Source organism: Piliocolobus tephrosceles, chromosome 20 (genome assembly GCF_002776525.5).
Source record: "Piliocolobus tephrosceles isolate RC106 chromosome 20, ASM277652v3, whole genome shotgun sequence".
NCBI lineage: Eukaryota > Metazoa > Chordata > Mammalia > Primates > Cercopithecidae > Piliocolobus > Piliocolobus tephrosceles.
This window is the reverse complement of record NC_045453.1, coordinates 6,124,166-6,149,804: the sequence shown is the minus strand read 5'-3', so window position 1 is coordinate 6,149,804 and position 25,639 is coordinate 6,124,166. Positions and strand designations below refer to the sequence as shown.

The 25,639-nt window shown below is 44.6% G+C and overlaps 1 protein-coding gene across 4 annotated transcripts in view; it reads left to right on the top strand.

Moving 5' to 3' along the window:
* CDK5RAP1 (CDK5 regulatory subunit associated protein 1) overlaps positions 1–25,639 on the top strand; it is a 38,678-nt gene continuing 13,039 nt past the window's right edge. Inside the window, exons 1-9 of one of the 4 annotated variants that reach the window (XM_023220432.1) lie at positions 1–142; positions 4,517–4,840; positions 6,462–6,565; positions 7,523–7,557; positions 9,667–9,767; positions 10,931–11,141; positions 12,278–12,398; positions 17,506–17,736; positions 24,350–24,447. In XM_023220432.1, the coding sequence (XP_023076200.1) occupies positions 4,537–4,840; positions 6,462–6,565; positions 7,523–7,557; positions 9,667–9,767; positions 10,931–11,141; positions 12,278–12,398; positions 17,506–17,736; positions 24,350–24,447 (1,205 nt within the window). In that variant the 5' untranslated portion in view covers positions 1–142; positions 4,517–4,536. The remainder of the gene's footprint in view (positions 143–4,516; positions 4,841–6,461; positions 6,566–7,522; positions 7,558–9,666; positions 9,768–10,930; positions 11,142–12,277; positions 12,399–17,505; positions 17,737–24,349; positions 24,448–25,639) is intronic. The other 3 variants (XM_023220434.1, XM_023220431.1, XM_023220433.1) reach the window with 3 other exon arrangements.

Below are 25,639 nucleotides of genomic sequence, written 5' to 3'. Positions count from 1 at the left end.
CTTCCGTTAGAATGACCCGGCCTGAAGTACCGGCGGAACGGAAGTCGCTTGTGTATCAGCCCAGCGGCGGACCGGTGAGTGGAGTCTATTTGCCGGCAGAACTTACGCTGCGGGACCCCGGGCACTGTTGCTGCTGCGGGAGGTGAGCAGCGCGCCCGCCGGGGTGGGCTGCGCACCTGCTTTTGAGTGGCGCCTGGGGCAGGAGGGGCCGCGGATCCCGGGAAGCGCGCGGTGTTCAAGAGGGAGGATGGCACGGTGGTTACGGCGTGGGGCCTGGCGTCAGGCTGTCGGGGTTCGTACCCTGACCCCGCAGCCTAACCCCGTGTGACCTTGGACAGGTCACCTCCACTTCTTCCAAGGCTTCACTTCGCCACCCGTGAAGTGGGGTTGACAGTACAGCCTGCCTCACAGGGTTGCTGTGAGGGTTATAGGTAATAATTCGCGGAAAATGCTTTGCACTATGCCTAACGCATTGTAACCAGCCAATAAAGTGTTTGGGATGTTGTACACTATTGTTCCAGCCTCATTGCCGACTGTCAAAATTAATTTCGAGCTTTCAGAGAGGCTTCTACACTGTGTTATGCAAAGCATTTTGCTTGTATTATTGCATTTGATCCCACAGTAAGCTTATGGAGATAGGTGCTATTATCCCCATCAAGAGGCTCCCAGAGTTTAAGACAGGTGCCTAAGGTTTAGCTGGGTTGGCAGCAGTGGGGTCAGATTCAGACTCTAGGGTCTATACTGTTTTTTTTTTTTTTTTTTTTTTTTGCGGGGTCTTGCTCTGTCGCCCAGGCTGGAGTGCAGTGACGTGATTTTGGCTCACTGTAGCCCCTGCCTCCCGAGTTCCAGCGATTCTCCTGTTCTCCTGCCTCAGCTTCCTGGGTAGCTAGGATTACAGGCGCGTGCCACCACACCCGACTAATTTTTGTATTTTTAGTAGAGTCCATACTCTTAACCAGGATGCTCTAATACTCTCCATGAAAGGGGGTGTGGGCTGTGAATTGCAGTTAGTGAACACTTACTGTATCTCAAGTTGGGTTTTTAATATCTTATTCTTATAACACTTCTTGCGGGGAGGGGGTAAGTGCTCCTTTTATCCTTATTTTACACAAGTGGAATTGGTGACTCAGAGACAGAAATTTGTCTTGCCAAAGGTCACACAGCAATTATGGAGTAGAAATGGGCTATTTTAAAGCTCACACTTTGAGGCTGTTCTTCTGACACTTGAAACTGGGTTGGCATTGCTCCTAAGTGCTAGTAGCAGATGTGGCAGGTGATCTCATTGGAAAGGTAATGGGCCACATCTGCTCTTTACACATGTATAGCAGGGTTCCCCTAACCCTAGGGGTACCTGTCCGTGGCCTGTGAGGAACCAGGCTGCACAGCAGGAGGTGAGTAGCAAGCTGGTGTTACTGCCTGAGCTCTGCCTCCTGTCAGATCGGCCGTGGCATTAGATTCTCATGGGAACACAAACCCTATTGTGAACTGTGTGTGTGCAAGGGATCTAGGTTGTGCATTCCATTTCCTTTTTTTTTTTTTTTTTTTTTTTTTGGAGACAGGATTTCTCTCTGTTGCCCAGGCTAGAGTGTGGTGGCACAATCTCGGCTCACTGCAACCTCTGCATCCCCGGCTCAAGTGATCCTCCTACCTCAGCTTCTGCAGTTGCAGGGGCTACAGGCACACACCACAATGGCTGGCTAAGTTTTTATTTTTTAATTTGTTGTAGAGACAGGGTCTTGCCATGTTGGCCAGGCTGATCTCGAACTCCTGAGCTCAAGCAATCCTGCTGCCTCGGCCTCCCAAAGTACTGGGATTATAGATGTGAGCCACCACCTCGGCCTCCCAAAGTACTGGGATTATAGATGTGAGCCACCACACTGGCTCAAGATTACATGCTCCTTATGAGAATCTAAATGCCTGAGGTGGAACAGTTTCAACACACCCCTGCTTCCCTGTCTGTGGAAAAATTGTCTTCCATGAAACCGATGCCTAGTACCAAAAAGGTTGGGAACCACTGATGTTTAGCACCTGCCTTGAGGCAGCTACCACAATTGGAGATGGTGAAGGTGTAGAAATGAATGATGCTTGTTCACTGCTTGCAGGAACCTGCCAGTTTACTAGGGCTGGCAGAAGTGTCAGTAATAACAGCAAAGTGTCATGAGTCTTGTGATGGAGAGGTAGAAGAGAGCTTTGGGAACCCAGAGAAGGACCCCACCTAGACTTCGGGGGTGATGGCCAGAGCAGTCTTCCCAGAGGAAGAAAGCTGAAAGTATCATAGGTGTCATACAGCCACTAGAGGGAAGATATGCCAGCCAGAGAACAGCATGTGTAACATCCTATAAGCTAGTGAAGATTAATACAAAGAAGTGTGGCATGGCTGGAGTGTGGTAGGCCATAGTCAGGGGGTCCATTAAAAATATATGGTGATCCTAGAATTCTTCCTTAGTCAGAAAATTAAAAAAAAAAAAAGAAAGTAAATAGTATGGCTTCATCTCCTGTACCTTAGTTACCTAAGTCTTCCTGGGAGGCAACTATTGTTTCTTATGCACTCTAGAGATATTGTATGTACCTGCAAATTCAGTATTCCCACCCTCTTTCCCCACAGATTCATCAATAGTATAATGTAGGTAGCATGGAGCATTTTACTTCCTTGCCTTTGTCATGTATAGGTTCAGCCTCACTTTTTTTTTTTTTTGAGATAGGGTCTCACTCCGTCACCCAAGCTGGAGTGCAGTGGTGCGATTATGGCTCACTGCAGCATTGACCTCCCAGGCTCAAGCAGTCCTTCCACTTCAGCCTCCTTAGTAGCTGGGACTACAGGTGTGCATCACTGTGCCCGGCTATTTTTTGTTATTTTTATAGAGATGAGGTCTCACTATGTTGCCCAGGCTGGTTTCAAATTCCTGGCTCAAGTGATGTTTCTGTCTCAGCTTCCCAAAATGCTGGGATTACAAGCATGAGCCACTGCACCTGGCACCAGCCTTGGTTTCTAACAGTTGTATCTTGTTCCATTGTATGGATGTACCAGAACTTACTTAACTAGTCCTTTATTGATGACATTTAGATCTTTCCCTTTCTTTTGCTATTAGAAACACTGTTGCATTGAATATCTTTTATTTTTATTTTTTGAGACAGTCTCACTCTGTTGTCCAGGCTAGAGTGCAGTGGCGTGATCTTGGCTCACTGCAACCTTCTCTTCCTGGGCTCAAGAGATTGTCATGCCTCAGCCTCCCGGGTAGCTCAGAATACAGGTGTGTGCCACCACATCCAGCTAATTTTTTTATTTTAGTAGAGATGAGGCTTCACTGTGTTGGCCAGGCTGGTCTCGAACTCCTGGCCTCAAGTGATCCACCAGCCTCAGCGTCCCAAAGTGCTGGGATTACAGGCATGAGCTACCGTGCCTAGACTGAATGTCTTTATACATAGGTCATTTTGTATGTGCATAGATTTATCTGCAGGATAAATATGAGTGGAAATGCTTTGTCAGATGGTTTGCACACTTGTAATTTTGATGGAAAGTGGCAAATTGTTCTCTATAAAGGTTGTGTTATTTGCTAAACCAAGTGTGAGAGGGTCTGGGTAGAAAGTTTGAAGGTAGTAGTTTGAAACTTGTGTTTTTTTTGAGACAGAGTTTCGCTCTGTTGTCCACACTGTAGTGCGACCTCAGTACATAGCAACTTCTGCTTCCTGGGTTCAAGCGATTCTCCTACCTCAGCCTCTTGAGTAGTTGGGACTATAGGCATGTGCCACCACATCTGGCTAACTTTTGTATTTTTAGTAGAAACGGAGTTTTGCCATGTTGGCCAGGCTGGTCTTGAACTCCTGACCTCAAGTGATCCTCCTGCCTCGGCCTCCCAAAGTCCTGGGATTAGAGGCGTGAGCGGCTGCGCCCAGCCAAGACTCTTAAAGGGTAGAAGGAGTCACTGATCAGGCATACAGTGCCCTCACATTAAATGCTTTCCTTCTGGAGGAACTCAAAGGAAGATGCCCTCAGACAGTGAGTGGTTTTCACAGTATTAAGAGGCAGTGTAGCAAGATGGGTATTGGCACGGGCTTTGCATCCATACGGATTTTTACCTGAGGTCTTGTTTGACTGCTTACTGGCTGTAGGAGCTTAGGTGAGTTCCTCAACCTATGTCTTTCGAAATAGGAACAATAATAGTGTCTGTTTCCTAGGATTGCTGTAAAGATTTAATGAGTTAATACACTTAAAGCCTTGGGAACTGGTCTTGGCACAAGGTGCTATTTTGTCAATTTGTCAGGGCTTTCCATCTCATCTCTACCACCCCTTGTTTTGAAAACACTGGATTTGCATCTCATCTCTGACATTCCTCTGTGTGGTCTTGGGCAAGTTGCCTCCGTTTTTTCAACTGTAAAACAAAGCTCATATTATTAGGAGTACCTTCATCATGGGCTTTTGTGAGGGGTAAATGGATGTATACACTTGACGTGCTCACAGCAGTGTCCTGTCCATAGTGTTCAATAAATGCTGGTGATGTCTGTCATTCTTTTGCAGACCGTGGGCTGTTTAGTGCCATGCACCCTTTACAGTGGGTCCTCCAAGTGCAGAGGTCTCTGGGGTGGGGGCCATTGGCCTCTGTGTCTTGGCTGTCGCTGAGGATATGCAGGGCACACAGCAGTCTCTCTAGTACCACGTGTCCCAGTCCAGAGAGGCAGGAGGATGGAGCTCGGAAGGATTTCAGCTCCAGGCTGGCCACTGGACCGACTTTTCAACATTTTTTAAGAAGTACCTCAGCTCCTCAGGAGAAGCTGTCTTCAGAAGTGGAAGACCCACCTCCCTATCTCATGATGGATGAACTTCTTGGAAGGGAGAGAAAAGGTTGGTTTTACTTCTCTTATCCCTTTGGGCTTCCTGCCTTGCTCCTTTCTGTCATTCCTGGCGTGATTCTTTTATTACAGACCTGGCTTGGAAGGTTAAAAGTGAGGGAAGGCTGTGGGAATCATCAGACTCCACCCAATAATATTAATATCAAGAAACTTGGCTGGGCACGGTGGCTCATGCCTGTATTCCCAGCACCTTGGGAGGCCGAGATGGGTGGATTGCTTGAGCCCAGGAGTTCAAGAACAGCCTGGCTAACATGGTGAAACACCATCTCTACAAAAAATAAAAAATCAGCCAGGTGTGGTAACCTGCACCTGTAGTCCTAGCTACTCAGGAGGCTGAGGTGGGAGAATCATTTGAACAAAAGCTTATTATCATTCAGCTCTTAACTTTTAGTTGGAATTTATTGGAGTCTGGAAATAAGACCTGCTGGTGGGGACAGCTGCCAGAATGTGAAATTCATATTCTTACAACTGTGTACAAAATTTGTTTTACTTCATAATATAGCCTTGCTTTCATTTAAGATGAAGTTACTGTAAGAAGAGGCCTCATTTTAATTTTGTGACTTTATGTACCCTCTGGCCACTGCTGCTACTTCCAGAGGCTGGAAAACCTCTTTATTTTGAGGAGGAGTGTAACATGTGGATTTAAACTTATTTTCCCTTCAGGCTGATAAACACTATCAGCTAGTCCTTCCTTTTCTTTTCTTTTCATTTTTTTTTTTTTGAGACTCGCTCTGTTACCCAGGTTGGAGCGCAATGGTGCGATCTCAGCTCACTGCAACCTCTGCCTCCTGAGTTCAAGTGATTCTCCTGCCTCAGCCTCCTGAGTAGCTGGGATTACAGGTGCACACCACCACACCTGGCTAATTTTTTGTGTTTTTAGTGGAGACGTGGATTTCACCACGTTGGCCAGGCTGGTCTCGAACTCCTGACCTCAAGTGATCCGCCTGCCTTGGCCTCCCAAAGTGCTGGGATTACAGGCGTGAGCCACCATGCCCGGCCTAGTCCTTCCTTTTCTAATTGGTTTTAAAACTATATTTCCTTGATTCTCAGGTACGTGTTTTCCCCATTTAAAAGATAACATGCCTTGTAATTGGTGTGGATATATAATGTGGTATATTTTTATGTTTGTTTGAGACAGGGTCTCACTCTGTTGCCCAGGCTGAGTGCAGTGGTGTGATCATGGCTCACTGCTGCCTCAGACTCCTGGGCTCAAGCAGTTCTTCCTCAGCTTCCTGAGTAGCTGGGACCACAGGCATGTATCACTTGGCTAATTTTTAAATTTTTTGTAGAGACAGGGTCTCCCTATGTCGCCCTGGCTGGTCTCAAACTCCTGGGCTCAAGTAATCCTCCTGTCTCAGCCTCCCAAAGTACTGGGATTATAGGCATGAACCACTGAGCCCAGCCTAATATGGTATTTCTTTTGTGCTGAAGGTCTATCATTAATTTGGGGGTACATCTGGCAATTTATGTTATCTTAGGATTGAGGCAATAGGGGACTCAGTGGATAACCAGGTGCCTCAGATATTTCTAGAGCATTTGGGAAGGAGACCTTTTGAGACACGAGGCCCCTTCTAATCTATCTACCATGGATTCCCCCCAACCTCACACTGCAGTCTACCTTGAGACCTATGGCTGCCAGATGAATGTGAATGACACAGAGATAGCCTGGTCCATCTTACAGAAGAGTGGCTACCTGCGGACCAGAAACCTCCAAGAGGTACATGCATTTCCTATTTCCTTTGTTTCCTGGACCTGGGCGAGATTCTGCATTTGTGCCCATTCTTAGGTGCAGTTTCAGGAGCAGGGTGCCCCCTGGTGAGAGAGAGTTCCCTTGGGTGAAGTGTTCACCATGGGACTGAGTTGTACTGAGTTGTTCGAGCTATTTTTGAAACTTTTATGGTGATGTGCATCTCCAGGCAAGGAGCTAAGTTAAGAATTGGCTGTGGGGAGGGAAGTTGGAGAGTTACTGTTTAATGAGTACAGAGTTTTAGTTGCAGATGATGAAAAAGTTATGGAAAATGCATAGTTATGAAATTGCAGATGTTCTTAATGCCACAGGACTGTACACTTAAAAATGGTTAAAATGTCCAGGTGTGGGTTACCATGCCTGTGATCCCAGCACTTCGGGAGGCCAAGGCAGGATTGCTTAAAGACAGGAGTTTGAGGCTGCAGTGAGCTATGGTTATGCTATTGCTCTTCAGCCTGGGCAAATGAGTGAGACTCCCTTCTCTATTTAAAAAAAAAAAAAAAAAAAAGGAAAAAAAATAGTTAAAGAAAAATAATAGTCTGGGTGCAGTGGCTCACGCCTGTAATCCTAGCACTTTGGGAGGCCAAGGCAGGTGGATCACGTGAGGTCAGGAGTTCGAGACCAGCCTGGCCAACGTGGTAAAACCCCATCTGTACTAAAAATACAAAAATTAGCTGGGTGTGGTAGTGGGCGCCTGTAATCCGAGGCTGAGGAAGGAGAATTGCTTGAACCGCTTGGGAGGTGGAGGTTGCAGTGAGCGGAGATTGCCCCACTGCACTCCAGCCTGGGAAACAGAGTGGGACTCTTGTCTCAAAAAAAAAAAAAGGAAAAAAAAATAATAAAGAGCTGTACGGCAGGAACTGTATAAGGCTAATATCCAAGATTCCAAGATTGTAATTTTTCTTGTTTTCCTTTCTCTCCATTCAGGCAGATGTAATTCTCCTTGTCACGTGCTCTATCAGGTGCGAATTTGTTCTTTTCCTAGGAGTGAATGTATCTTATGTAATAATGCCACAGCTAACAGTGCCTGGCCTGGCTGTCTATGGAGACGAGCCAGCGGCCCCGCGGCAGCAGGACTTGCAGTTTTCCCACAGTGGAGATAGTCTTTATACAACTGGCTGACATCGGCTGAGCATGTACCGTGGTGTCAGGTTCTGAGTGAGTAACATAATGCATGAACAAATTTAATGATCATGGGCTGGGCGTGGTGGCTCACGCCTGTAATCCCAGCACTTTGGGAGGCCGAGGTGGGCGGATCATGAGGTCAGGAGATCGAGACCATCCTGGCCAACGTGGTGAAACCCCGTCTATACTAAAAATACAAAAAATTAGCCGGACGTGGTGGTGGGCACCTGTAGTCCCAGCTATTCGGGAGGCTGAGGCAGGAGAATTGCTGGAACCCGGGAGGCGGAGTTTGCAGTGAGCTGAGATTGCGCCACTGCACTCCAGCCTGGGTGACAGAGCAAGACTGCATCTCAAAAAAAAAAAAAAAAAAAATTTAATGATCACAACAACGCTGTGTGTTTGGTGCTGTTATAGATGAGGAAACCAAGAATGTGCTGAGCCACTCAGCTCTTCCTGAGCTTTGTTTTGTAACTAATGGCATGTATTTATAGTATAGCTGCCTGGGGTAGGATGCAGTCATAGGCTCAGGGAGAGAGTTTTGAATAGAGATGGGTGACATCCATCAGAGGTGAACATACCTTCTTTTTCACTTTGGTTCTGTGTTCAAAACATGCTAGTGTTAATGTTTCCATATCCGGCTATACCCTCAATTAATTCATCTGACATTTTTCTTCTGTAGACCTCTGCTGCTTGACACTGAGCTGTGTGCTTTGGGTGATTCAGAAATGAACCCTTCTTCCATGGCCTGGCTTTGAGGAGCTTAGTCTGATGTGGGAACTAAGATAGATGAACAAATAGCTCCAACATCTGGCAGAAAATGCTAGTTCAAAAAAAATCAAACAGTGAGGCTGGGTGCAGTGTGTCACACCTATAATCCCAGCACTCTTAGAGGTCAAGGTGGGAAGGATCACTTGAGTCCAGGAGTTCAAAGCTGCAGGGAGCTATTCAAGACCAGCCTGGGCAACTAAGTAAGACCCTGCATCTACAAAGAAAAATAAAAGATAAATTGCTGGCCAGGCGTGGTGGATCACACCTGTAATCCCAGCACTTTGGGAGGCCAAGGTGGGCAAATCATGACGTCAGGAGTTTGAGACCAGTCTGGCCAACATAGTGAAACCCCGTCTTTACTAAAAACACAAAAATTAGCCAGGCCTGGTGGTGCATGCCTGTCATCCCAGCTACTCAGGAGACTGAGGCAGGATAATTGCTTGAACCAGGGAGTTGGAGGTTGCAGTGAGCCGAGATTACACCATTGCATTCCAGCCTGGTGACAAAGTGAGACTCCATCTCCAAAAAAAAAAAAGAGAAATTCCTAAGTACAGGGAAAAATCTAGTTAAAGTAGAAGGGCATTAGGATCTGGAATCATAAAAAAAAAAGTTGAAGGGCAGTTAAAGGAAGGACAAACTCTCCAACAGAGGAGAATTGGGGAAGGCCTTGTGAAGTAGATTGCTTTTGAGTTTGGCTTAAAGCCTTGTCAGGATTTGAAGATGTGTAGGAAGGGTGTCATTCTAGGAAAGATAAATCATAGCAAGTGTTGCTTCTTCAGGCGGCCCCCTATCTACCTTCCCCAAGTGTAAACGGTAGATACTCATTTAAGGCAGGGCTGTCTAATCTTTTGGCTTCCCTGGGCCACATTGGAAGAAGAAGAATTGTCTTGGGCCACACATAAGATACACTAACACTAATAATAGCTGATGAGCTAAAAAAAAAAAAAAAAAAAAAAAAAAAATCGCAAAAAAAAATCTCATAATGATTTACGAAAGTTTATGAATTTGTGTTGGACTGCATTCAAAGCCATCCTGGCTGTATGCGACCTGTGGGCTGTAGGTTGGAAAAGCTTGGTTTAAAGGGTTGAAGGTGGTTTTTATTTTCTTCCCACTGTCCTACTCTCTTAGATTCCTCTGGTTTATTTTTGGTTCAGTTTTGCCTCCTTTGATCTCTGTAGGGAGAAGGCTGAGCAGACCATCTGGAACCGTTTACATCAGCTTAAAGCCTTGAAGACAAGGCGGCCCCGCTCCCGGGTTCCTCTGAGGATTGGGATTCTAGGTAACTGGTAATTTACGCATTTTGTCAGTTTTGAAACTTGGACTCTATGTGACTTTATTTGCTAGTGTTTCCTTTAGAGGCTGGGTTCCCAGTGTCTGAAGAAATCTTATATACCCCATGCAATTCTTGTAGTTACTGACAGAGGCTACAGGATTAAATGAGATAAAGTTCATGAAAGGGCTTTCCATAGTTCCTTGAGGTAATAGGTGCTCAGAAAGTGGTATATCCTGCCTAGAGTCTAATGCAGCTCATGGTAGCACAGAGTTATGGATAGAATTGGAGTCTGAAGGGACAACATGAATTTCCTTTTTTTTCCTTTGAGGTGGAGTTTTGCTCTTGTTGCCCAGGCTGGAGTGCAATGGCAAGATCTTGGCTCACCGCAACTTCTGCCTCCTGGGTTCAAGCGATTCTCCTGCCTCAGCTTCCTGAGTAGCTGGGATTACAGGCATGTGCCACCACACCCGGGTAATTTTGTATTTTTAGTAGAGACGGGGTTTCTCTATGTTGGTCAGGCTGGTCTTGAACTCTCCATTTCAGGTGATTCATCTGCCTCGGCCTCCCAAAATACGGGAATTATAGGTGTGAGCCACCGCACCTGGCCGGTGGTTTAATTTTTTTTTCTGGGCGTTTAATTGAATTGCTCTGGAACCCTTTTCTGTGATTTTCTTTTTTTTTTTTTTTTTTTTGAGGCGGAGTCTCGCTCTGTCGCCCGGACTGGAGTGCAGTGGCCGGATCTCAGCTCACTGCAAGCTCCGCCTCCCGGGTTTATGCCATTCTCCTGCCTCAGCCTCCGGAGTAGCTGGGACTACAGGCGCCCGCCACCTCGCCCGGCTAGTTTTTGTATTTTTAGTAGAGACGGGTTTTCACCGTGTTAGCCAGGATGGTCTCGATCTCCTGACCCCGTGATCCGCCCGTCTCGGCCTCCCAAAGTGCTGGGATTACAGGCTTGAGCCACCGCGCCCGGCCTCTGTGATTTTCTTATATAGGAAGCTGCAGGCTCCAGCGGTATGGGAGTGTTGGTTAAATTTGAAGGATGATACTCAATTCTTAGAGAAGTTTTTTGTGCCCTAGTCTCTAATCCCAGCTAGAGATAAAGTGGAATAAGAAGCCATTAAACACCCGGTGAATTTGGGGAAAGGTGTTTGTTTCTTTTTCCCTTCCAGGCTGCATGGCTGAGAGGTTGAAGGAGGAGATCCTCAACAGGGAGAAAATGGTAGATGTTTTGGCTGGTCCTGATGCCTACCGGGACCTTCCCCGGCTGCTGGCTGTTGCTGAGTCAGGCCAGCAAGCTGCCAACGTGCTGCTCTCTCTGGACGAGACCTATGCTGATGTCATGCCAGTCCAGACAAGCCCCAGTGCCACGTCTGCCTTTGTGTGAGTCACTGCCTTAGAGATGGGGAATAAGCCTCTTCTTCCTTTCACACTTTTTTTTTTTTTGAGACACAGTCTCACTCTTGTCACCCAGGCCGGAGTGCAGTGGCATGATCAGGGCTCACTGCAGCCTTGACCTCCTGGGCTCTTGCTTTAGTCCCCTGAGTAGCTGGGACTAAAGGTGTGCACCACCACACCTGGCTAATTTTTAAAAAATTTTTACAGAGATAGGGTCTCACTATATTGCCCAGGCTGGTCTCAAACTCCTGAGCTCTAGTGATCCTCCCACCTCAGCCTTCCAAAATCCTGGGATTATAAGGGTGAACCACTGTGCCTGGCCATGGCATTAAATTTTCTTTTTCTTTTCTTTTTTTTTTTTTTGAGACTGAATCTCGCTCTGTTGCCCAAGCTGGAGTGCAGTGGTGCGATCTCGGCTCACTGCAACCTCTGCTTCCTGGGTTCAAGCGATTCTCCTGTCTTGCTCTCCCGAGTAGCTGGGACTACAAGCGCGTGCCACCACACCTGGCTGACTTTTTTTGTATTTTTGGTAGAGACGGGGTTTCACTGTGTTAGCCAGAATGGTCTCGATCTCCTGACCTCATGATCTGCCCACTTCACCCTCCCAAAGTGCTGGGATTACAGGCGTGAGCCACCGTGCCTGGCAAAGCATTAAATTTTCTATAACAGAGGTTGCCAAATAGCTTACCACCTCTTTTTGTAAATAAGGTTTTATTGGAATACAAACATGCCCATTTATTCACATATTATCTCTGGCTGCTTTTGCCGCTAAAGCAAGGTTAAATAGTTGGGACAGAGACAAAACAAAACAAAACAAAACAAAAAAACAGTAGAAAGTCCAGGTGTGGTAAGTGTGTACTCGAGCCCCTCACCGCTGTGCTTCCTCAAGGCTAGCCACTGTCCCACTGGTTATAGTTTGGTTTGTATTCTGTGATTAGATACCAATTTTTAAAGATAAAAAAGGTCTACTTTAGTGCTTAGATCTCAGATTGGTCCAGTGTGAGCACTGTGGCAAGAGGATTCGGAGCCAAAGAATAATGCCATTAGAGCTGAGACCTGCTCTTTGGGTCACACCAGCACACCCTGCTACTATTACTAAGTTCTGGTACTTTCTTCTCCAGGTCGATCATGCGAGGCTGTGACAACATGTGTAGCTACTGCATTGTTCCTTTCACCCGGGGAAGGGAGAGGAGTCGGCCTATTGCCTCTATTCTAGAGGAAGTGAAGAAACTTTCTGAGCAGGTGAAGAGTTCTCCAGGCTTTCTTGCTGTGAGCATGTTTGGGGGAGGATGAGGATAACCTTTGTAGTTTTGGAGCCTATGCTGTCTCTGACTTATTAAAGTTTAGGACCATGCTTGGCCAGAAAGAACTACTTGGGTGTACATCATTGGTTTATTGCCCACAAATTACAGAGCTCCACTGTGGAGGCAGCACGGTGGATGGAGAGGGCATGGGTTTACAGTCAGGTGATGGAGTGTGAATTCTGGCTTGGTTTCTAGGCATGTCAATTTAACTGTTGTTGTAATGCATTTATCTCATCTATGAAAAGAGAATAAAAGAATACCTTGCTTGCAGGGTTATTAGAAGGATTGGAGGAAAAGTTTTTAATTACCTGGCACATAGCTAAGTTTTCGAGGAATTAGGTATTTGTCTCTTCCAGGAAAAACTCCCAGATTTATTGTTCATTTTATCATTGAGCCAGCTTACTAGTTGAGGAACAGAATAAATGAGGGGACTAAGGCGGATCAGAAGCCACAGGGGAGATCTGTTCCTTTTCCTCCCACTGGGAACTGGTCCTCAACTTCTGAGGAGGTCTTTTCCTTAGCCCCAGGCCTGAATCTGCTACCCCTGCAGAAGAGGACAATAGGTGGGAATATGGTGACTTTTCCTTCCAGTGGTGTCTCCCTGCTTCCTAACTTGTTTGGCGCAGGAATCATGGGAGAGGGCCAGGGTAGCCCCTGCTCCAGTTCTTTTCTTATTTTTTATTTTTGAGACGGGCTATCACTCTGTCACCTAAGCTGGAGTACAGTGGTGTGGTCAGAGCTCACTGCAGCATCAACTGCCTGGACTCAAATGATTCTCCCACCTCAGCTTCCCAAGTAGCTGTGACCACAGGTAGGTGCCACCATGCCCAGCCAATTTTTAAATTATTTGTAGAGATTAGGTCTCTTTATGTTGCTCAGGCTGGTCTAGAACTCCTGGGATCAAGCAATCATCCTGTCTTGGCCTCCCAAAGTGCTGGGATTACAGTCATGAGCCACTGTGCCTGGCCTCCCTGCTTCAGTTCTAAGTCACCAGTTGGCTTTCATCCTCACATTCTGGCAGTGCTGTCTTCTCTTGCCCCACCCCCAGATTATCAGTTCCCTGATTTGGCCCCTAGCTGCTCCCCTGCTCTGTGAGGCATTCTCCATACCTCACCTCTCCAAGTGCTTCCTGGTCTAAAGTTGTCTCCTTCCTCTCCCCTTCCAGCTCTCCCTCGGTACCAAAACTCACTCCTTCAGGATAGAGACATTCTGTTGAAATAGACTGAGATGGTGACAAAACTAACCAGCCTTCCTAGGCCGTTTGCCTGTAAAAGAAGGAACTTAATAACATCAAAGTGAGTCTTAGTGAATTCAAGGCCATAGACTTGTGGAAAATTAAGATTTTACTTGTATTTTAAAGTATCTGTTAGTCACTTAATAATTTTGCTTGTATAGTAAGTTTTAAGATTTTTTTTCTTTCATTTAGATTTTTAGACTACAGTTGCAAAGAGTGTAGAATATTGTGCCTTTACCAGAATGTCCATTTGTTCATTCAAACAATGGTTATCCATTGGAAGTCTTCTAAGTAAGCAGCTTTTATAAAAAGTCTTTTTAATCTTTTTATATGAAAAATACTTAAATATACAGAAAAGAGAGAATAGTACAATGACCCCTCTATCCCAGCTAACAGTCACCTAATTTTAACAATTGTTGCCTTTTGCCATATTTGTTTCATTTACTTTTATTTTTCATTTTTTTTTGAGATGGAGTCTCACTCTGTTGCCTAGGCTGGAGTGCAGTGGTATGATCTCAGCTCACTGCAACCTCCACCTCCCGGGTTCAAGCGATTCTCCTGCCTTATCCTCCTGAGTAACTGGGATTATAGGTGCCTGGCACCACACCTGGCTAATTTTTGTATTTTTTTTTTTTTTTTTTGAGACAGAGTTTCACTATTATTACTAACCAGGCTGGAGTGCAATTTTGTGATCTTGGCTTACCACAACCTCCACCTCCCAGGTTCAAATGATTCTCCTGCCTCAGCTTCCCAAGTAGCTGGGATTACAGGCATGCGCCACCACACCTGGCTAATTTTGTATTTTTTTAGTAGAGACAGGATTTCTCCATGTTGGTCAGGCTGGTCTCGAACTCCCGCCCTCAGGTGATCCGCCCGCCTCAGCCTCCCAAAGTGCTGGGATTACAGGCGTGAGCCACCGCACCTGGCCCATTTTTGTATTTTTAGTAGAGATAGGGTTTCACCATGTTGGGCAGGCTGGTCTCGAACTCCTGACCTTAGGTGATCTACCCTCCTTGGCCTCCTAAAGTGCTGGGATTACAGGTGTGAGCCACTGCGCCCAGCCAAGAATATTTTTAATACCATTAGTTCTTCCAGTGACATTAACAAAAATTGCTAAATACCATCTCATTCCAGTTCATCCTTATTCAGACTTCCCCAATTGTTCCTTAAGTCATTCTGCATTTGGTTTGTATGTCTTTTTATATATGTGTGTGTATTTTACTTAGTTTTATATCCTACTTTTTAATAAATAAACTTTTTGTTTTGGAATGAGTTTACATTTACAGGAAAGTTGCAAAGAGAGTTTCCTTGAGTGTTACCATCTTTCTTCGGTACATTTTTTGGTGCTGTAATTCCAGCACTTTGGGAGGCCAAGGCAGGAGGGTGCCTTGAGCGTAGGAGTTCAAGACCAGCCTGGGCAACACAGGGAGATGCTGTCTCTATTATAAAACAAACAAAACAAAAACTAAGAGATTAATATTGGTGTGTTACTATCGACTCTCTTGAGACTTGGTTTGGATTTTGCCTGTTTCTCTACTAATGTCTTACTTCGTTTCCAGGATCCAATCCAGGATTCACATTGCATTTAGTATATCCTACTTCTTAGATAAGAGAATGACTTATACAAATAAATAGCCTTTATGGAGACTGGAGTTATGACAACTAAATGCATTGCATGGTCCTTGATTGGGATTCTGATCAGGGAAAAAAATGTTATAAAGAACATTATTTGGGCCGAGTGTGGTGGCTCACACCTGTAATCCTAGCATTTTGGGATGCTGAGGTGTGTGGATTACCTGAGCTCCGGAGTTTGAGACTAGCCAGGGCAACGTGGTGAAACCTGTCTCTTCTAAAAAATACAAAAAATTAGCTGGGCGTGGTGACACATGCCTGTAGTCCCAGCTACTCAGGAGGCTGAAGCAGGAGAATCACTTGAACTTGGGAGATGGAGGTTGCAGTGAACCAAGATTGCGCTAGTGCACTCCAGCCTGGGTGACGGAGTGAGACTCTGTCTCAGAAAAAAAAAAAGGAACATTATTTGGACTATTGGTAGCATTTGATTTATGGAAAGTAGGTTAGATAATAGTATTGTATCAATATTTCTGATTTTGATGATTGTCCTGAAATTATATAGGAGAATGCCTTGTTTTTAGGAAATATATACTAAAGTATTTGGGAGTAAAAGAATATGATATCTGCGACTTTTTCTCAGAAGGCTTAAAAAAAATGTAGTCGTATGTGTGTTGAAAGAGAGTGTATATGAGTGTCTGAATGTGAGTGATAAACAAATGGGGAGCATTGTTAACATTTGATGAATTTAGGCAAAGAGTATATGGGAATTCTTTTAATATTGCAGTTTGTAAATTGAAATTATGTCAAAATAAAGTTACAAAACAAGTCTTTTCTAGCAACCATTATTTATGAAACTTTGTAATATAACATTTCTATTTTTTGAAACGAAATCTCGCTCTGTTGCCCAGGCTGGAGTGTAGTGGCATGGTCTCAGCTCACTGCAACCTCTGCCTCCTGGGTTCAAGTGATTCTCCTGCCTCAGCCTTCTGAGTAGCTGGGATTACAGGCACCTGCCACCACACCCAGCTAATTTTTTGCATTTTTAGTAGAGATGGGGTTTCACCATGTTGGCGAGGCTGGTCTCGACCTCCTGACCTTGTGATCTGCCCACCTCAGCCTCCCAAAATGCTGGGATTTCAGGAGTGAGCCACTGCACTCGGCCTATAATGTAAAATTTCAAACAGACAAATTGAAAGACTAGTATAATGGAAAAATGTGATTGTTAACATTTTGTCATACACCTATCTCCATGCACCCATAAATGTATTTTTTCTGAACCATTTGAAGTAATTTGTAGACCTCAGGACACTTGCCCCTAGATACTTCAGTATGCATCTCCTATGAGTAACAATTTTTCTCTTTATAACCATGATATCGTTATCATATATATGAAGATCAATAGTTATCTAAGCCAGGCACTTTGGGAGGCTGAGGTGGGAGGATTGCTTGAGGTTAGGGGTTTAAAACCAGTCTGTGCAACATGGTGAAATCCCTTCTCTACAAAAGAAAAAAAAAAGTAGTCCCAGCTACTTGGGAGGTGGAGGCAGGAGGATTGCTTAAGCCTGGGAGGTCGAGGCTGCAGTGAGCTATGATCATGCCACTGCACTCCAGCCTGGGCAACAGAGGGAGACCCTGTCTCAAGAAGAGGTAGAAAAAAAAAAATCTAAAACAGTTCTTTTATTTTTTTTGTTGTTGTTTGCTTTAAATGATGCATTAACTTTTTGAAGAGATCAGACTCTCTTTTGAAGAGATCAGTCTCTCTTTTGAAGAGATCAGTCTCCTTTGTCTGATTTTTTTCCTCATGTTGTCATTTAATATATCTCTCTGAATTCTGGTAACTGGAAGTTAGGTGTAAAAGCTTGATTACTTTAGGTTAAATATTTTTGGTGAGAATACTTTGTATAGTCATAGTGTATAACATTCAAATGACAGATCTATCATAAATTAACCATTATTGTTGATTATTGAGTTTGTTTCCAGTTTTTCTTCTCTTCTAAATAATGTTTTGAAGATTAATTTTTACATAAGGCTTCATTATGAGTTTTAGCTCTTTAGGTAAGATGTCTAAGCTTGAAATTATCAGGTTATGGACACAGCACATTTATCGGTGACTCTTGGTAGGTTTGATTTTTCTTTTGTTTAAAACAAAAGATGTGTTAATTTCAGCCAATTTTTAATTAGTGTTTTTTATGAAGCTACCCAAAAGTTTTAAAATTCCAATATATTTTCCCATGTTTAGGGGCTGAAAGAAGTGACACTTCTTGGTCAGAATGTTAATAGTTTTCGGGACAATTCAGAGGTCCAGTTCAACAATGCAGTGTCTACCAATCTCAGCCGTGGCTTTACCACCAACTATAAAGCCAAGCAAGGAGGACTTCGTTTTGCTCATCTTCTGGATCAGGTCTCCAGAGTAGATCCTGAAATGAGGATCCGTTTTACCTCTCCCCACCCCAAGGATTTTCCTGATGAGGTGAGCGTCAGGTTAGCTCTGACAAACTGGTACTAGTATTCTTGAGCATGCCAAAGGCTGGACCTAGTAGGGACCTAGTAGGGAGTCCTGCTCAGGGATCCTGTGGGGTATTGCTGCATCACCCTCTGGATCTGCTGCTCCTTTGAAGATTGAAAGTCCACCAGTGGCTGGGCATGGGGCTCATACCAATAACCTCAACACTTGGAGAGGTTGAGGCAGGTGGATTGCTTAGGCTCAGGAGTTGGAAACCAGCCTGGGCAACATGGCGAAACCTTGTCTCTACTGAAAATACAAAAAATTAGCTGGATGAGGTGGCATACGACTGTTGTTCCAGCTACTTGGGAAGCAGAGGTGGGAGAATCACTTCAGCCCAGGAAGTCAAGGCTGCAGTGAGCCAAGATCACACCACTGCACTCCAGCCTGGGTGACACAGCAAGACCGTGTCTCAAAATAAAAAATCTGCCAAGGTGGGAGTGGAGGTAGGACTGATACTCAGCGGAGGTTAAGACCACCTGTGGGACCGTGAGGGCTATACAGAGAGGGTTCGTTACAAAGTGGGCAGCTGAGTGGTAATAATGGTGATGGGGCCGTAATGGTGGTATGGGGCGGACAGGAAGGAGGTGATGTGGTGCTCTGGGAAACAGCCCAGAGTTTTGCCTTAGACAGACCCAGGTTCAAATCTCAGCTCTTCCACTGCTTTACCAGCAAGCATGTGATGTATCTTTATCTGTAAAATGGGGTTAATAAGGGGTTAACAGTTACCTCCTGCTTTGGATTGTTGTGAAATAGATACAAAGGCATACCTTGTTTTATTGCACTGTGCAGATATTATGGAGTTATTTTTAACAAATGGAAGGTTTGTGGCAACTCTTGAGTAAGTCTGTCAGCACCATTTTTCCAACAGCATATGCTTACTTCACGTCTCTGTGTCATGTTTTGGTGATTTTCACAGTATTTCAAACTTCATTATTATGATGTCTGTTATGGTGATCTGTGATAAGTGCTATTTAATGTTACTCTTAAAATTGTTTCATGACACCGTGAGCCACACCCACATAAGACAGCAACCTGAATTGATAAATGATGTGTGTGTTCTGACTGCTCCACTGACAGCCATTCCCCATCTCTCCTCCTCAGCCCTCCCTGTTCCCCGAGACACAACAATTTTGAAATTGGGCCATTTAATCACCCTACAGTGGCCTCTAAAGTGCTCAAGTGAAGGGAAGGGTCGCACAGCTCTCACTTGAAATCAAAAGCCAGAAATGTTTAAACGTACTGAGGAAATCATGTTGAAAGCCTAGCTAGGCTGAAAGGCCTCTTATGCCAATCAGCCAAGTTGTAAATGCAAAGGAAAAGTTCATGAAGGAAATTAAAAGTACTACTCCACTGAACACATGAATAATAAGAAAACAAAACAGCCCTTTTGGCCAGGTGTGGTGGCTCACACCTTTAATCCCAGCACTTTGGGAGGCCAAGGTGGGCAGATCATCTGAGGTCAGGAGTTCTAGACCAGCCTGGCCAACATGGCAAAATGCTGTCTTTACTAAAAATAGAAAAATTGGCTGGGTTTGATGGTACACACCTGTAATCCTAGCTGCTTGGGAGTCTGAGGCCGGAGAATTGCATGAACCCGGGAGGCAGAGGTTGCCGTGAGCCGAGATTGTGCCACTGCACTCCAGCCTGGGCAATAGAGTGAGTCTCCGTCTCAAAAAAAACCCAAAAAAACCCACCAACAAAACCCAGCCTTTTTGCTGATATGGAGAAAGCTTCAGTGATCTGAAGAGAAGATCAAAGAAGCCACATCATTGCCTTATGCCAAAACCTAATCCAGAGTAAAGCCTTAGCTCTCTTCAGTTCTCTGAAGGCCAAGAGATGTGAGGAAGCTGAAGAAGAAAAGTTTGAAGCTAGCAGAGGTTGACTTACAAGGTTTGAAGAAAGAAGCCATCTCTCTAGCATCAAAGTGCAAGGGGAAGCCACAGTGCTGATGTAGACGCTGCGCAAGTTATCCCGAAGATCTAGCTAAGATCAGTGATGAAGGTGGTTCTACCAAACAACAGATTTTCTGTGTAAATGAGCAGTCTTCTATTGGAAGAAGATGTCATCTGGGACTTTCATAGCTAGAGAAGAGAAATCAGTGCCATTCTTCAAAACTTTAAAGGACAGGCTGACTTTCTTTTGTTTTCTTTTAAAAAAATTAGAGGTGGGGTCTTGCTGAGTTGCCCAGGCTGGTCTTGAGCACCTGACCTCAAGCAGTTCTCCCACCTAGGCCTCTCAAAGTGCTGGGATCACAGGCGTGAGCCACTGTGCCCATCCAGACTCTTGTTAGGGGCCAGGGCAGCTGGTGACTTTAAGTTGAAGCCAGCGCTCATGTGCCATTTTGAAAATCCTAGGGCCCTTAAGAATGATGTTAAATCTCTGCCTGTACTCTATAAATAGAGGAACAAAGCCTGGATGATAGCACACCTGTTTATAGCATGATTTACTGAATATTTAATTTTTAATTTTTTGTAGAGTTGGTGTCTCCCTGTGTTGCCCAGGCTGGTCTCAAACTCTTGGACTCAAGTGCTCCTTCTACCTCATTCTCCCAAAGTGCTGGGATTACAGGCATAAGCCACTGTGCTTGTCTAGTTAGTGAGTATTTTAAGCTCACTGTCGAGACCTACTGCTTAGGAAAAAAGATTCCTTTCTAAATATGACTATTCATTGACAATGCACCTAAGTCATCCCAGAGCTCTGATAGAGATGTACAAAGATTATTAGTGTTATTTTTATGCCTGCTAACACAATATCCGTTTTGCAGCCCATGGATCAAGGAGTAATTTCAACTTTCAAGCCCGATTATTTTAATTTTTAGTTTATATAAGATCGATTCTTATTATTTAAGAAATATATTTCATAAAGCTATAGCTGTCATAGATAATGGCTTCTCTGATGGATCTGGGCAGAGTAAACTGAAAACATTCTGGAAATAGTTCATCATTCTAGATGCCATTAAGAACATTAATGATTCATGGGAAGAGGTCGAAATGTCAACATTAATAGGAGTTTGGAAGACACTGATTTCAACACGCGTGGATGATTTTGAGGGGCTTACGACTTCAGTGGAGGAAATAACTGTAGATGTGGTGGAAATAGCAAGAGAACTAGAATTAAAAGTGGAGCCTGAAGATGTGACTGAATTGTTGCAATCTCATGGTCAAACTTCAATGAATGAGGAGTTGCTTCTTATGAATGAGCAGAGAAAATGGTTTCTTTTTCTTTTTTTTTTTTTTTTTTGAGATGGGGTCTCACTCTATCGCCCAGGCTGGAGTGCTGTGTTGCAATCTTGGCTCACTGCAACCTCTGCATCCAGGTTCAAGTAATTCTCCTGCTTCAGCCTCCCAAGTAGCTGGGATTATGGACACCTGCCACCACGCCCAGCTAATTTTTTTGTATTTTTAGTAGAGACAGGGTTATGCCATGTTGGCCTGGCTGGTCTTGAACTCCTGACCTCAAGTGATCCACCCACCTGGGCCTCCCAGAGTTCTGGGATTACAGGCGTGAGCCACTGTGCCTAGCTTGAAAATGGTTTCTTGATATAGAATCTACTCCTGGTGAAGATGCTATGGATATTATTGAAATGACAACAAAGTATTTAGAATATTGCATAAACTTAGTTGATAAAACTGCAGGGTTTGAGAGAACTGCAGTTTTGAAAGATGTTCTATTGGGGTAAAATATTATTATAGAATAAATATTCTATTGTGGGTAAAATACTATCAAACAGCATCGCATGTTGTAGAGCAATCTTTCATGAAAGAGTCATTTGATATGGCCTACTTCATCGTTGTCTTGTTTTAACAAATTGTCACAGCCACCCCAACCTTCTGCAGCCACCACCCTGATCAATCAGCAGCCAGCACCATTGCTCACTTGAAGGCTCAGATGATCGTTAGCATTTTTTTTTAGCAATAAAGTATTCTAAGGGTGGGTGTGGTGACTCATCCCTGTAATCCCAGCACTTTGGGAGGTTGAGGCAGGAGAATCACTTGAGCCTAGGAGTTGGACACCAGCCCAGGCAACATAACAACTTTATAATTTTTATTTTTATTTTTTTTCGAGACTGAGTCTTGCCCTGTTGCCCAGGCTGGAGTGCAGTGGCATGATCTTTGCTCACTGCAACCTCTGCCTCCCGGGTTCAAGCAATTCTCCTGCCTCGCCTCCCAAGAAGCTGGGACTACAGGCGCGTGCCACTGCGCCTGGCTAATTTTTGTGTTCTTAGTAGAGATGGGGTTTCACCATGTTGGCCAGGCTGATCTTGAACTCTTGACCTTGTGATCCACCCGCCTCAGCCTCCCAAAGTGCTGGGATTACAGGTGTGAGCCACTGTGCCTGACCCTATAATTTTTAAATAAAAAAATTAGCTGGGCATCGTAGCACATGCCTGTAGTCATAGTTACTTGGGAGGCTGCAGCAGGAGGATCGCTTGGCCTAGGAGTTCAAGGTTGGGGTGAGCTATGGTTTTACTGCACTCTAGTGAGGGCGATAGACTGAGAAATTTAAGTATAATGAAATTAAGGTATGTACATTGTTTTCACTTAACGGACTGCAGTATAGAGTAAATATAACTTTTATTTGCACTGGGGAACCAAAACATTTGTGTCACTCACTTCATAGTAATATTCTTGTCATTGTGGTGATCTGGAACCAAACCTGTGATATGTCTGAGGTATGCCTGTATTGTGTCAAAGGTACTTAGCACAGGGCCTGGCATGGAGTAGGTAGCCTGCATCTGAAACCTTCTATTGGAGGTTTTTGGTTTCAATGAAATGTCTTTCTTTTGGCCCCCACTTTCATCTTTTTTCCTCGGGATTGTCTTCTTATTGAGTTGTAAAAGTTCTTTGTATATCCTTTAATTTTTTGACCACTGCAAAATGGCCTTTCTTGCAATGGAGGAGAGAGACTGGGCTCCATTCTCTTTATGTTTTCTTTTCTTTTCTTTTTGTTCTTTCTTTCTTTCTTTCTTTCTTTCTTTCTTTCTTTCTTTCTTTCTTTCTTTCTTTCTTTCTCTCTCTCTCTCTTTCTTTCTTTCTTTCTTTCTGTCTTTCTTTCTTTTTTTGAGATGGAGTCTCACTCTGTCACCCAGGCTAGAGTGCAGTGGCATGATCTGGCCTCACTGCAACTTCTGCCTCCAGGGTTCAAGTGATTCTCCTGCCTCAGCCTCCTCAGTAGCTAGGATTATAGGTGCACACCACCATGCCCAGCTAATTTTTGTATTTTTAGTAGAGACGGGGTTTCACCATGTTGACCAGGCTGGTCTCGAACTGCTGACCTCAAATGATCTGCCCACCTTAGCCTCCCAAAGTGCTGGGATTACAAGGGTGAGCCACCACGCCCGGCCTCTATGTATTCTTGATTCAAATCCTTTGTCAATATGTTTTCAAATATTTTCCCCTAGTATCAGTTTTTTGATGGTATCTTTTTTTTTTTTTTTTTTTTTCCTTTTTTCTTCTTTTAAAAATTAAAAAAAAATAGACCCAAGGCCTTGCTGTGTTGTCCAGGCTGGTCTTGAACTCTTGGCCTCAAGCAATCCTCGTGCCTTGTCCTCCCAAAGTGCTGGGATTACAGAGGTGAGCCATAACACCTGGCCTGATGGTATGTTTAAAAGTGACTAGTTTGGGCTGGGCATGGTGGCTCACGCCTGTAATCTCAGCACTTTGCGACGCTGAGGCAGGCAGATAACTTGAGGTCAGTATTTCTAGATCAGCCTGGGCAGCATCGTCTCTGCTAAAAATACAAAAATTAGCCAGGCGTGGTGGTTCGCACCTGTAATCCCTGCTACTAGGGAGGCTGAGGCAGGAGAATCTCTTGAACCCAAGAGACAGAGGTTGCAGTGAGCTGAGATGGCACCACTGTACACCAACCTGGGCGAGAGAGTAAAACTCTGTCTCAAAAAAAAAAAGAAAGTGACTAGTTTGTTGTAAGCTAGATGAAAGAAGTACCATTTTTGCCTTCTTTGCTTGTTGACCCTAGTGTCAGCACTACCTGTATTCAGCTCCATGGCTTTAATCTGACCTCTGCTTGCTTGCTTCTCTCTACTCTTTGATTTTTTTTTTTTTTTTTGAGACGGAGTCTCACTCTGTCACTCAGGCTGGAGTGCGGTGGCGCGATCTCGGCTCAGTGCAAGCTCCGCCTCCTGGGTTCACGCCATTCTCCTGCCTCAGCTTCCCGAGTAGCTGGAACTACAGGTGCCCGCCACTACGCCCGGCTGATTTTTTTTTGTATTTTTAGTAGAGACGGGGTTTCACCGTGTTAGCCAGGATGGTCTCGATCTCTTGACCTTGTGATCCGCCCGTCTCAGCCTCCCAAAGTGCTGGGATTACAGGCGTGAGCCACCGCGCCCAGCCTCTTCTCTCTACTCTTTGAAGGCAGAGATGCCATTAGGTGAAATGTCTGGGACAACAGAAGGGGGCTTGAACAAAAGTTAGGGAATAGGTGATTTGTGTGTTTGGTTTAATTAGCCTCTTAATTATGTGAAAATTAACCTTGGAGGATACATAGTAAGAGCGGTGTTGCTTTCTGTAAGGTTCTTTGGTGAGATTTTGATTACCTATAATGTGTTCTGTTTCATCAGGTTCTGCAGCTGATTCATGAGAGAGATAACATCTGTAAACAGATCCACCTACCAGCCCAGAGTGGAAGCAGCCGTGTGTTGGAGGCCATGCGGAGGGGGTCAGACTTGCTTGGAGAGGGGGCATCCCCCACTTTTCCATGTTTCCTTAATGACCAAACAGTGTCTTTGTTGCTAAGAACATAGCGTAGTGTGTGGCACACAGTAGCTGCTCAGTAAATCTTTATTGTATGACTAAGCCACTGGGCACTGGAGTTTGCTTCTGCTCACTCCATAAGCAAAGGCTAAGGACTGGTCACCCATTTTCACTGTTTAGTTTAAAAAACGTACTTACTGAGCAGCTACTGTGTGCCAGTGAGTATTTATTGTATGACTAAGCTATGGAGCACTGGAGCTTGCTTCTGCTAATTCCATAAGCATAGGCTAAGGACTGGGTCACCCATTTTCACTGTTTAGTATGTTTTTTTTAAATTAAGCATCTGTGGTGTGGCACCCTCTGAGATTTTAATTCTTTAATGTTAACATTAAGGTTTTGTTACATCTTAGAATTTAAATGTCACTCTACGTGTTCACTTTCTTTGAGAATAATAAAGTATTACACAGATGAGACTGAAGGGAGAATGTGTCTCAAGGCAAGCTGTATGGAATTAGTGCTTTGTCTTTTTCCACAGGGCATAGTGTTCTAGAGGTCCTCTAAAATGTTTAATCTGGAGGTCGAGGTGGGCAGATTGCCTGAGCTCAGTAGTTTGAGAATAGACCAGCCTGGGCAACATGGGGAAACCCAGTCTTTACACACACACACACACCCACACCCACACCCCTGCGCAACATGGCAAAATCCAGTCTCTACACACACACACAAAACCCCTGGGCAACATGGCGAAACCCAGTCTCTACACACACACACCTGGGCAGCATGGTGAAACGCAGTCTCTACACACACACACACACACACACACACACACACACACTAGCTGGGTGTAGGTGGTGCACATCTGTGGTCCCAGCTACTTGAGAGGCTGAGGTGGAAGAATCACTTGAGCCCAGAAGTTTGAGGTTGCAGTGAGCTGAGATTTTGCCACTGCACTCCAGCCTGGGAGACAGAGTGAGACTCTGTTTCAAAAAAAAAAAAGTTTATGTCCTTGAAATAAAAATTCATAGGCTCTAGATTAGATTAGAAGATACAGCTTGGATCAAAAGGGCTCTTTTGGATACTTTAAAACTGCAGCCCAAAGAAATGAAGTCACTTATCTGCTACCACACAGCCTGTAACAGTGGAGCTTCACCCATAGT